Source organism: Stegostoma tigrinum, chromosome 8, assembly GCF_030684315.1.
Source record: "Stegostoma tigrinum isolate sSteTig4 chromosome 8, sSteTig4.hap1, whole genome shotgun sequence".
In the NCBI taxonomy this organism is placed as follows: Eukaryota; Metazoa; Chordata; class Chondrichthyes; order Orectolobiformes; family Stegostomatidae; genus Stegostoma; species Stegostoma tigrinum.
Genome location: NC_081361.1, coordinates 67,598,440 through 67,611,229, shown reverse-complemented (window position 1 = coordinate 67,611,229; position 12,790 = coordinate 67,598,440). Strand labels below are relative to the sequence as shown.

The 12,790-nt window shown below is 41.6% G+C and overlaps 1 protein-coding gene across 1 annotated transcript; it reads left to right on the top strand.

Annotated features, from left to right (window-relative positions):
* Positions 1 to 3,904: 3,904 nt before the first annotated feature.
* tmem69 (transmembrane protein 69) lies at positions 3,905 to 12,790 on the top strand. The gene is made up of 3 exons (XM_048539185.2): positions 3,905 to 4,018; positions 5,084 to 5,136; positions 9,603 to 12,790. The coding sequence occupies exons 2-3, from the start codon at positions 5,092 to 5,094 to the stop codon at positions 10,326 to 10,328; spliced, it is 771 nt and encodes a 256-aa protein (XP_048395142.1). The 5' UTR covers positions 3,905 to 4,018; positions 5,084 to 5,091; the 3' UTR covers positions 10,329 to 12,790.

The window sequence follows — 12,790 nt, the reverse complement described above, 5'->3', positions numbered from 1 at the left end:
ACAGGTTGGACTGGTTTTGGGATGCAGTGGGTGGGGGGGAAGAGCTGGGCTGGTTGTGTGGTGCAGTGGGGGGAGGGGATGAACTGGGCTGGTTGAGGGATGCAGTGGGGGAAGGGGAGATTTTGAAACTGGTGAAGTCCACATTGATACCATATGGCTGCAGGGTTCCCAGGCGGAATATGAGTTGCTGTTCCTGCAACCTTCGGGTGGCATCATTGTGGCAGTGCAGGTATGCCAGGTTGTGCAAGCAAATGAGGAAGGTGTGTTTTGGTATAAAAAAAAGTAACACACATTCCTTCTTGTACACATTACTTCACTATTGAGACTATGGCCCAGCTCTACTCATCTCCCGATAGACAGAAACTGGATGTATCCTGAAGGATGCATGTTGGGACTGCTTGAATGTTTCAATGAAATATCCAGGAATTGTCTTGGAAGTCGTAATTTCCAATGGGCAATTACCCAGCATCTGGAATCCTCTGAAGTCCTCAAAGCAGAATAACAATAGTAACAACAGAGAGAGTTTTCACTGACTTCCTTAATAGTTAACTAGGAGAAGGCTACTGGAATTAAAATGTGCTCTAACTCCTCAGTAACTGGACGGCTGACCCAGTCACTCAGACCTGGCCACCCCTATCAAACAAAACTGAGCTGCAGCATTTCCAAACTTCCGCATTTTTCAAAACTATCTTTTGTTTTAGCAAGCAACGTACTTTTAAATCATTATAGTTTTCTTTCTCAATTTGTTATTGAAACATAATTCAACATTGAACTGATATTTAATAACATTCAAAATCTCTGCAGATTCGTACATGCAACAGGTTAAATACACGCCATAATCACGTAACTACTCAATAACAGCTGTTGTTCTGTATCAGCTGATCGTGTTGAATCATATCAACATTTAGCTTTTGAAGTTTCATTGATTTTATCATGATTTATTGTTTTGTCAAAGATGTTTCATATTACACAAAACAAAAAATCTTTTTACACACACCAATTCTTGCATTCTTCAAAACTAAAATAGTTGAAAATGATCCTGCATTTAATTACAAGGGCACAATTATTGTTTTATCCACTGGTGGGACACAGGTGCCACTGGTTGGCCAGCATTTATTGCCCACACTGAGTTGCCCTTGAGAAGGTGGTGGTGAACTGTAGTCTATGTAGGTTGCCCCACAATGTCCTTTGGGAGGGAATTCCAGGATATTGACCTCACGGTGATGAACGGGCTGTGATATATTTCCAAGTCAGGGTGATGAGGCTGAGAGAAGAACTTGCAGCAGGTGGTGTCATGAAAATAATATCTCTAGGTTGTTTATTGAGGGTTCCGCAACCCTATCTGCTACAGCCTAGTGATCCCCATACTTGTAATAAAATGCTGATTAAATCAATCATTTGCCAGCTATAGTGAATGATATTGATGCACGGACTAGGGAAGAAGTAGGCTGGTTCCAACAACCACCTTTTCTGCTTTCTCGCTTCAAGTTCACGTTCTTTAGAGATTGGAGTTAAGTTTGACTCCTGCTGTATGATTTTCAAACCAGTCACATTTAATTTGCTGGACAGGTGGTTTCCGATGCTGTAGTGCCAACAGTGCAGGTTCAACTTCCATACTGGCTGATATTACCATAAGGAACTCCATCTCAACCTCTGCCCTGGCCTGAAGCGTGGTGACCCTCTGGTTAAAATCACTACGGGTCTAGGCCCGAAATGTCAGCTTTTGTGCTCCTGAGATGCTGCTTGGCCTGCTGTGTTCATCCAGCTTCACACTTTGTTATCTTGTATTCTCCAGCATCTGCAGTTCCCATTATCTCTAAAAATCACTACCAGTTGTGTCTCTCATGCAAGGGCAGCCCTACGAATCTGGCAGGAAGGACAGTGGTGACTCTACCTCAGAGACAAGACAATGCCAGTCGCTTGTTTATCATTTCTTCAGCTACACGTTTAATTCCATGGCAGTCAGTCTGAAAATGGGTCGGAAGGAAGGGGGAAAAATACGCAAAAAAATCTACAATGTAAATAAAAATGAAGGTCTGGCATAGGAACAGCTCACAAAAGGGGGGCGGGAAAAGGAATATTCAACGATTCGGATTTTTTTTTAAATGTTGGAAGATCTGGTTTGTGTTGCCAGCACTTTCTGTATGTAACCTGAAAGTGGGAATTGTATACTTTCCGAGATAATGGGAACTGCAGATGCTGGAGAATCCAAGACAACAAAATGTGAGGCTGGATGAACACAGCAGGCCAAGCAGCATCTCAGGAGCACAAAAGCTGACGTTTCGGGCCTAGACCCTTCATCAGAGAGGGGGATGGGGTGAGGGTTCTGGAATAAATAGGGAGGGGGAGGCGGACCGAAGATGGAGAGAAAAGAAGATAGGTGGAGAGAGTATAGGTGGGGAGGTAGGGAGGGGATAGGTCAGTCCAGGGAAGACGGACAGGTCAAGGAGGTGGGATGAGGTTAGTAGGTAGCTGGGGGTGCGGCTTGGGGTGGGAGGAAGGGATGGGTGAGAGGAAGAACAAGTTAGGGAGGCAGAGACAGTTTGGGCTGGTTTTGGGATGCAGCGGGTGGAAGGGAAGAGCTGGGCTGGTTGTGTGGTGCTGTGGGGGGAGGGGACGAACTGGGCTGGTTTAGGGATGCGGTGGGGGAAGGGGAGATTTTGAAACTGGTGAAGTCCACATTGATACCATTAGGCTGCAGGGTTCCCAGGCGGAATATGAGTTGCTGTTCCTGCAACCTGTTTGTTGCGAACTGAGAGGAGGTGTTCTGCAAAGCAGTCCCCAAGCCTCCGCTTGGTTTCCCCAATGTAGAGGAAGCCCTCACCCAAGACATTTGTCCATCCCCACGCCTGTCTGCTTTCCGGAGAGACCACTCTCTCCGTGACTCCCTTGTTCGCTCCACACTGCCCTTCAACCCCACCACAGCCGGCACCTTCCCCTGCAACCACAGGAAATGCTACACTTGCCCCCACACCTCCTCCCTCACCCCTATCCCAGGCCCCAAGATGACATTCCACATTAAGCAGAGGTTCACCTGCACATCTGCCAATGTGGTATACTGCATCCACTGTACCCGGTGTGGCTTCCTCTACGTTGGGGAAACCAAGCGGAGGCTTAGGGACCGCTTTGCAGAACACCTCCGCTCAGTTCGCAACAAACAACTGCACCTCCCAGTCGCAAACCATTTCCACTCCCCCTCCCATTCTTTAGATGACATGTCCATCATGGGCCTCCTGCAGTGCCACAATGATGCCACCCGTAGGTTGCAGGAACAGCAACTCATATTCCGCCTGGGAACCCTGCAGCCTAATGGTATCAATGTGGACTTCACCAGTTTCAAAATCTCCCCTTCCCCCACCGCATCCCTAAACCAGCCCAGTTCGTCCCCTCCCCCCACAGCACCACACAACCAGCCCAGCTCTTCCCCTCCACCCACTGCATCCCAAAACCAGTCCAACCTGTCTCTGCCTCCCTAACTTGTTCTTCCTCTCACCCATTCCTTTCTCCCACCCCCATCTACCTACTAACCTCATCCCACCTCCTTGACCTGTCCGTCTTCCCTGGACTGACCTATCCCCTCCCTACCTCCCCACCTATACTCTCTCCACCTATCTTCTTTTCTCCATCTTCGGTCCGCCTCCCCCTCTCTCCCTATTTATTCCAGTTCCCTCCCCCCATCCCCCTCTCTGATGAAGGGTCTAGGCCCGAAACGTCAGCTTTTGTGCTCCTGAGATGCTGCTTGGCCTGCTGTGTTCATCCAGCCTCACATTTTATTATCTTGGAATCTCCAGCATCTGCAGTTCCCATTATCTCTCTCTCTCACATTGTATACTTTCCGCTTGGCATCCCCCTGCACTCAGCTAGCTGCGGTGTGACCCCGCCCTCCCATGACCCGGAAGGTAATGCCTTGGTTGAGGATGAGCTTCCTCTGCATGGGCCGCCATGTTTCAAAGTGAACGGTTATTTGGGGTTTAATTTGGCAAGGAACAGAGATCGTTGGTTTTTGGACGATTGGAAGGTAAGGGCGCGTTTCTCTTTAATCACGGCGTTCGCTCTCAGGGTCACGGCCTTCGTTTTGTTTTTAATCGAGATCGTTTCACAGGAACACTTAGCAACCTCAACATTATTGAAAAATCTCGAGCATGTATGAGGGCAGACAACCAAAAGCCTGGCAACCAAGTACATTTTATAACAGCGTCTTAGCTGGGGACGTTCGGATTCGTTCTGCACAGGCCGCTCATCACCATTTTCCTTGGTAATAAAATGTGAGGCTGGATGAACACAGCAGGCCAAGCAGCATCTCAGGAGCACATGAGATGCTGCTTGGCCTGCTGTGTTCATCCAGCCTCACATTTTATTATCTTGGAATTCTCCAGCATCTGCAGTTCCCATTATCTCCGATACCCTTTTCCTTGGTATTGTTTTGGGCTGTACATCTGTGAATTGAATCCAGATTGGAAATAAAAGAAATTCTCCTCATTCAATATAGTATGTGTATAGCAGGCAAAATAATGCCATTCGGGAGAATGGGCGTCATAAAAGCATAACATGTGCCCCAGTATTTTCTAAAGTACCACCTTATGCTAACATTCGAAAACTGCTGTCACCAGTCAGCCATGCATTTTGTGGAGTTGCTTTTCTCTGAAGTACGAAGAAAATCTTATACTTTTGCTAAATTGACAAATGTAGAATTTCTCTCAGTACATGACTTGTAGATCGCACCTACAATGTCGCTTCTATGGATTTTATTCGAGGAGGTCAGTTCAAAATGGCTATTTCAAACCGGCATCAAAACACGAATTTTGAGCATAAGAATTAAAAATGGCGAAATACACAAAGTTAATTACGATCCTTAGAATTATATAACAATTTCTTCCTTGCTAAATGGAGACTGAAATATCAAAATTCAAATTGTTGTCAAGCCAAATGTGACTAAAGTTTAAATTAATACTCACTCTCAGGGTTAAAAGACTATATCTACTTGATCTGACTAAATTTCTCAAATGCTCATACCTTCTTTCTAGCTGTGCAACTAATCAAGCATAGAGGCATACTTTGACATGTTATTTCATTTTTTTTGCAGGTGGTAAGATGTTGGCTTTTTTGGTGAGGAGATACTTGCAAACAACTGGAAAAGTAAGTGTTGAACCTGTTTCAAGAGTACATTTTCTGGAACTGCATAAACAAGATTTGAGTGCACTGTGTTGTGTAAATCTTTAACATTTGTAAGAAACATTATAGTTGCAGAATAAATGCTAAGCTGAAGGGAGCATGAGCCAATGCAAAAATTCTATTGGAAGTCATTTAGTCTAACAATAATACATTTTGGAAAGGCATGTTCAAGTTTTTTTTTATATTTTTCATTGGATGTGGGCATCATTGGCTGGGCCAGTATTTAGGGAGGGAGTTTCTGGATTCTGAGCCAGAGATGATGAAGGAACAGTTTTCCAAGACAGGATGGTGTGTACCTTGGATGGGAACTTGCAGATGATGGTGTTTCCCTGTGCTGGTGCTGCCTGTGTTCTTCTAGGTGGTCATGGACTTATTAGGTGCTGTCAAGGGAGCACTGTTGAGTTGCTGCTGTACTTTAAGATGTTACACATCTCTGCCACTGTGGGTCATTGTTGAAGGTGTGTATGTTGAAGTTTGTGGATTGGGTGCTAGTAAGCAGACTGCCTTGTTCTGAATGGTGTTAAGCTTCTCAAGTATTGTTGCAGCTGTGCTCATCGAGTGAAAATGGAGTTTTCCAACATACTGTTGTGTCTTCTAGATGGTGGGCAGAGTCAAGAAGTGACTTATTCACCTCAGAATTCCCAATATTTGACTTGCTCGGATAACTTGAGCGTCTGTATGGCTGCCATAGTTCAGTTTCTGGTTAATGGTTAATATAGTACAAACTGATAAAAATGTTAGTGTAGCAATGGGTGGGATTAGTGATGCATAGAGGAGGAACAGTTAAAATTCTTGTAACTGCAAGAACATGTGAAGTTTTAAATTAGTGACAGATAATTGTTCAAAATAAATCACACTGCAGATGTTTCTCCTGAAGTTTGCAGAGGCGTATAAGATGATTTGTTGTGATTTTTATTGCTCTCTTATTTACTTAAAGAGAATTTGGTAATCCCTGGGCATCTGAAATGTCGGCAGCAATACTGAAACTTTAACAATGGCTTTTCTGTATTATGAACAAGTGAAGAGGTGAACTAATTCCTTTTCTCATGTTCAATTTGGTTTCAGTGGAGCTTTTGAAACTTAAAAGGCTGAACTGCCAATTCCGTATGTACCTGACTGTGCAGTTTGTCAGAATTCAGCCAGACAAGTATTTTTCTGTTAAATACTTTGAAGGGTTTAGCTTCATTGCTAAAACCCATCCAGGTAAAAATATGATACAGGGCTAACTCAGGGTTCACATATCTTCTATTGAATCATTGTTTCATAGCCAGGGTAAATAACTTTTTATTAAAAATAGCTGAACCATTAACTCTTGAATTATCCACTCTTCATTTTGATGAGGTAGTAATAAGTTGTTTTAGCTGTGGTTGCTTTGCTTGCCAAGCTGGTTTGTTATTCGCATACGTTTCATTACCCTGCTGGGTAACATCATCAGTGCAGCCTCTGTTGAAGCACTGTTGTGTTTTCCCGCCTGGTATTTAAACTCTGGGATCCATTGGGTTTGATTATCTCATTTCCGGTTTTCCTTCGCAGTGGTGTGTATATTTAGGGTCAAATTCGATGTGTTTGATGGCCTTCTTGGTGGAAAACCAGCCTGTAGGAATTCCTGTGCTTGTCCCTGTTTGGCCTGTTCTAGGATCCTGGTCTCGTCCCAATCAAACTGGTGGTTCTCCTTATCTGTGTGAATGGAGATGAGTGCGTATTGATCATGTCTTTTTGTTGCTGGTCGGTGTTCATGTACCCTTGTGGCCAATTTTGTTCCTGTCTGTCCAATGGAATGTTTGTTGCAGTGCTTGCATGGGGTTTTGTCCATAGTGGATAAAGGGTCTTTTGTTCAAGTTAGCATTTGGTGGAGTGTTGATGTGGGTTTGTGTGCTACTCTGATGCCCAACGGTTGTAGGAGTCTTATGGTCAGTTTGGATGTGCTCTTGATATGAGGTAGCGTGGTGAGTGTGTTACGGTATCTTCCAGTTGTTGTTCGTGTGATAGGCATCATCAGATCTAGTTGTTCGGGTATCCGTTGTCCTTAAGTACTTGATGGAGGTACTCTTCTTCTTTTTGGCACAGTTGTGTTGCTGCAGTGTGTTGTTGCCCATTTAAATAGTGTTTACACACAACTTCGTTTGTGGGTGTTGGGGTGGTAATTGTTGAAATTCAGTACTTGGTCAGTGTGTGTTGCTTTTCTGCGTACCTTCATCAGGAATTCCCCGTTTTGCCCTGCATTCTACCATTATGTCCAGGAATGGGAGCTGTTTGTTCTTTTCCTCCCCCCTGGGAAATTGGATGCCGGTGAAAGTGTTAGTAATTGGTGTGTCTCCTGTAGTTTGTTCCGTTTGACAAAAGTCTTGTCTACGTATCGGATCAATAGTTTGTGCTGGATTTTCAGGAGGGCCTTGCTTTTGAGTCTCTGCATCACTACTTCTGCTATTTGTCTGTAAGTAGGTGACACCGTGGGTGTCCCGTTGATAGATTTGGCCATTAATAGTAAAGTCGGTCATGAGGTGTAGGCCCAGAAGTTTCAGCATGGTGTTACTTGGGTCTTGTTCTTAAAGTAGTGTGGCTAGTGTTTCTCTTGCTAGCGGTATGCCAATCAATGTGAAAAGGGTGGTAACATCAAATGACACCCTGGTCTCCTCATCATGTATTCTTATGTCCTTGAGGGATTTGAGCAACTCCTGGGCTGAGTGGATTGAGTTGGGTGACTTGCTGACAAAGACTTGATGACGAAGACCCAAGCACCTTATCTGCAATGTGATTTATTTTGTACTTGATGTGGAAGAGAAATTAATGTGGAAAAAAAAATGCAGTTGGAGGTGGGTTCTGAGGAAGATTTTGAATACAAAGACAGGTGGGGCATGAAAGAGTTTTGAGGACACAGTGCTGCAGTATACTGCAACACAGGGTGGAAGCTTTGCAATAGTGGTTGAACTGTATTTAAGATGATTGCATAGTTAGGTTGCTTTGAAGTCCTGGAATATTTTGGAAAACCATTGTACAGGTTTTAAAATGAGCGTGAATCCAGCTTGAAGCAAATAATCAGAAAAATTGATAGCACTGGCATGATGTTTTTTATGCAAGTTGGAACAGAATGTCTACTAACTTGATGTTTAACGGGTAATAGTCTCATGTACAGGATTTGATAGTCCAGAGATTCAAAGTAATAGCAGAATTGGGTAGCAGAAAGTTGGGTATCATTGACAGACATGGAAAAGCTGATTCCAAAATATATATTCTTTAGGGAAGTGAAGAATTTTATAACCACTTGTGATTCATGTGCTGAAATGTAAATGCACTGTCCAGTGTGGAAATGAGGCATAAAAATTCAATCACAAATTTAAAACAAAATAAACGTTTGCCATTTGGGGCTCTGAAGTTAGCTTCAAACTGGAAAACAGTTAGCAATCAGGAACTCACTCCTGCTTTATCACAATGGATGGTTGAAAACATGTTGCTATCAAATAAAGTTAAATCTGGTAAGTTAGCGATGGTGGTTCACACACTAAGAAATGATCATTTGGATGTTACGGTGGCATTCATGATCCATTGAAGGTTAGCACCTTCAGACGATCATAACAATGATGGCTAAGGTGAATCTGTCCTCTGAGGTGTTTAAGGGCTACAATCTCATGGAACAAATCATTTGATTACCAATTACTTTTCCAATATTAAATGGCACAGTGGGCCGAAGCACTGGCAAAGAAGGGGACTTGAGAGAAAAAAAATAGCCTCCACTGTGACAGTAACAATCTGAAGGAGGCCATTGTTATGGTGCACAAAAAACACTACCTACCCAGTTTATTTCTAGTTATTGTCCGACATCTAATGACACCAGTGTCCTGATCTAATGCAAGCAGAGCTCAGGTCAGTCAATTTGTCAGTCCAGTTCTTTGAACCATGTCAAATCCAAATGTAGAAAACCTGAGAAATGGCTATGTACAATTTTGTTTATTACCAGAGCCATAATTTCAAATAATTAATCATGATTAGTAATTTGAAGTTGTTCGTGGTCCTCACACAAAAAAAGTTGCAGAGAAAGTTCAGTTCATAGAGGAGTGGAATTCTTTTCCATACTATATAACACCAGTTTATTCACTGATGTTCTGACTGCAATCAGATCCTTGGCTCAATGTCTGATGTTTCATGCTGAGCCATTTTCTGAACAGTTTTATTTCAGTGGTGAGTTAACATTGCTTGATAAGAGAAAGCAGATCCCAAGTCTACCTCAATGGGAAAGGAATTCAGCAAATCCTATATGCATTAGTCTACTTCACACTTCAGTCCTCCAGCCAACTGAGTGATTTCGTGTCTTAGCTTACCAATATAAATCACATTAAATGTTTCATCTTTACCTACTCAGGATATTTCGATGTCTCAACTCAATTTGGTACTTCCTGCAGCTAACACACATGCATTGTTACTCTGTTTTCCAGGTTCAGAAATTACTACAGTTTCCAAATGAATCAAGAAACATCATGCCGTCTAACTTATTGAGCTCTTACACACAAAGAAGAATTATGAGCCATCAAGCCATCAAGTACTTGCAAAAATCTGCATTTTTTAGGAGTCAAACAAGCTATTTTCATGCATCATCTCAAGCATCCAAGATAAAGAAAGTGGAAGAACCAGAGAAACGTGAATTAGACTTACTACGATATGATTTCAGAGAATTGAAGAACAGTCCCAAACCTGCCCTCTATCTTTGCTGTGGTGGATTAATTCCTTTTGTGTCAGCTCCCCTTGTAATGGCCATAACAGAAACATATTTTCCTGAGCTAGCTTTTGCCCAAATTGCATATGGAGCAGCAATTCTCTCTTTTGTCGGAGGAATAAGATGGGGATTTTCAATTCCAGGAAGTAGTTCTGCAAAACCTGATTGGTTGAATCTGGGAAATAGTGTGGTTCCTTCTTTGTTAGCCTGGATAGCTCTACTCTTTCATGATAATCTGACTGAAGCAGCAATTTTGATTATCATGGGTCTAGGTATAGCATTGCATTATGACTTAGCCTTACTCGAAGGCTATCCAAGTTGGTTCAGAGCTCTTCGAGCAGTGCTGACTGTGGTCGCAACATTTTCCTTGGTTGCCACATTATTAATCAAAAGTACATACCCTGAGAAAAAGCTACTGCCAGATGAAAAAATAAAATCTAAAGAGTAGAGATTTTATCCTTTCAAAAAAGCAACAGAAAGGATATTATTTAAAAAATACTGCAATAAAATTGAAGCAGAGATGCTTATAAATGGTGTGATTAACAATTAACTCACACCATTCTATTCAAACACTGATCACCGTTCAAAAATCTAGCTGTTGAAAAGTTATTTAACTTGCATATTATTCCCATTTTTCTGTTCAAGCTGATCATGTAAAAGTATCATCAATATTGTGACTTAACAAAGAAAAGATATAACTAATGATGAATCAAGGTCGTTGTGTCAAAAGCTTCTTGATCTGTGGTTACAATCATCACACAAGGTTTAAGATATTTATTGCTCGCTGCTTTATGGAAACTATCCATAGACATTTCAGGACTTGGTAGAGCTACATAGAGTAGCATTTTTGTGCAGGTTTGGTTTGTTTGCAATATTCCTAATGTGAAACAACTATCAAGTAACTATTGAACTAATCAATGAAACAAAACTCAATTAATTCTAAGCACCTGGAGAAATTGATGTTCTTGGATTGTCACCTTTGTTTTGAGTAATAACATAAGTTGGGCACTGGGCCATGATGAATTATTGGCTGTTTGGTAGAAGTCAACACTGTATCCAAGAGCTTTCTATTGCCCTACCACTGAATAAATGCATCAGCATTGCCAGCAAGTCTGCAGTTATCACATGTATCGAAATAAGTAGAGACTGCTGCTGCTGCTTCTTAATGTGAGAAATGTGTGGCTGATAAACATGACATATGTTGCAAGATAATAGGAGAGTCATGTTAAAGGTTTTAACACTTCAAAGTTTAATTACTCTAAATATACATTTTGTACTGAATACGACTTAGTGTGATAAATTGCATATTTAATCTGTATTCTGATCTCGAATCTGGGAGATTGTATTCAAAATGTATCAAACGAGAGTGTATTGATCATTGAAAATTATTGGTAGCATCTGAAATATTCCAGTGAATCAGAATGTAGAAGCATGAGTTTGCTGTTGAATTTTCAGGATTCGCTACGCTTCCATTGAGCTGATAAGGTTAAATAATCTGCCGCTTAAAAGACCCTAACACATTTACTGGCATGGTCATTACATATTTCTTTAATTCAGCAGCATCAGTGTAAAAATAGCAAGTGTAACAGTTGTTGTAAAAAGAATTTTTAAAAATTGTAGTTTTGATATTTTTGATTAAATCCTCTTAAAAATCAGAAGTTTGAGCTGAGTTTATAAAAGTTTTGAGTTTGCTGTCAAGATTGGTTAGCAATAAATTGCTCTCTTGTGGTGAATCAATTAGTCTTTAGACCACATCAAGAAAGAAACATCTATCTTTGTTAAAATTAAGGAACTTTTGAGTACAGGTTACTGTTTTATCTTTACAATTAATCCACTGAATGGAGAGATGAAAAAACACTGTTGTACATGTCAGTAATGTTACACTGGAAGACCTCATGTGATGTTGCATGTGAATAATATGGAAGAAATGATGTCCAGTTGGTCAAATATGGTGGTGTTTCAACTTCATCTGTTCTAATTAGGCCATTGCTCAATGTCCCCTGGAGACAAGTCATGTTTGCTTTTCCAAATTAATTCAGAGGAAAACTTGCTGGGCAAGCATTTATTTTTCTTCCCTGACTGATCGGGAAGAAGTGTCGTGGTGAGCTGCCTTCTTGAACTGCTGCAATCTTTGAGAATAAAGGACACCTTTACTACTGTTAGAGAGGGAATTCCAGGGTTTTGATCCACTGAAAGTTAGGGAACAATAATACAGTTTCATGTCATGGTACTTTGCAATTTGAAAGGGAATTTGCAAGTGGTGGTGCTCCTGTGCAATTGCTGCCCTTATCCTAGGTGATACAGGTCATGAGTTGGGAATGTGCTGTCAGAGAAGCATTTTATAAACAGTATACAATCCTCCCACTGTGAGTCAGTGGTGGGTGGGTTGCAAATTAAGTAGGCTTTTTTGTCTTAGATGGGGTTAAATTTTTGTGTGGTTGGATCTACACCCATTCAATCAAATGGAGAATATCCCATCACACTCCTGACTCATGCCTTGTCGATGGCAGACAGGTATTAAGGGAAAGTAGGGGATTTAATTGCTGCGGAATTCCTCGTCCTAGTTGTGACAGTATTTTTATGGCTAGTTCAATTTCTGATCAATGCTTGCCCCAGAATTTTAATGGTGGGGATTTAACTAGGGTAATGACAAAGGTGAATGGTCTGACTCTTTGTTGGACATGGTCACTGCCTGGATGTCACCCAGGCATGAATGGAGGTGAGGTCTGGAGCAGACTCAAGTCTGTTCCGACTTCTGTGATTGAAAGGGCTGGAGTTCTGAACTTTTATTTCTTTATTTTTCTAATTTATTTTTAAGAATCTATATCTTAGATGGCCCTGTAAGCAATGACTTTGTTAACTTTCCACTGTTTTCATGTAAGTACTTGTGTTAATAAACCTAATTCTGAT

Bases quoted from the DNA above. Each gene is read 5' to 3' on its own strand.
- tmem69 (XM_048539185.2), top strand. From the start codon at position 5,092: ATGTTGGCTTTTTTGGTGAGGAGATACTTGCAAACAACTGGAAAA. The intron at 5,137-9,602 runs GTAAGTGTTGAA...TCTGTTTTCCAG, and splicing joins ACTTGCAAACAACTGGAAAA to GTTCAGAAATTACTACAGTT.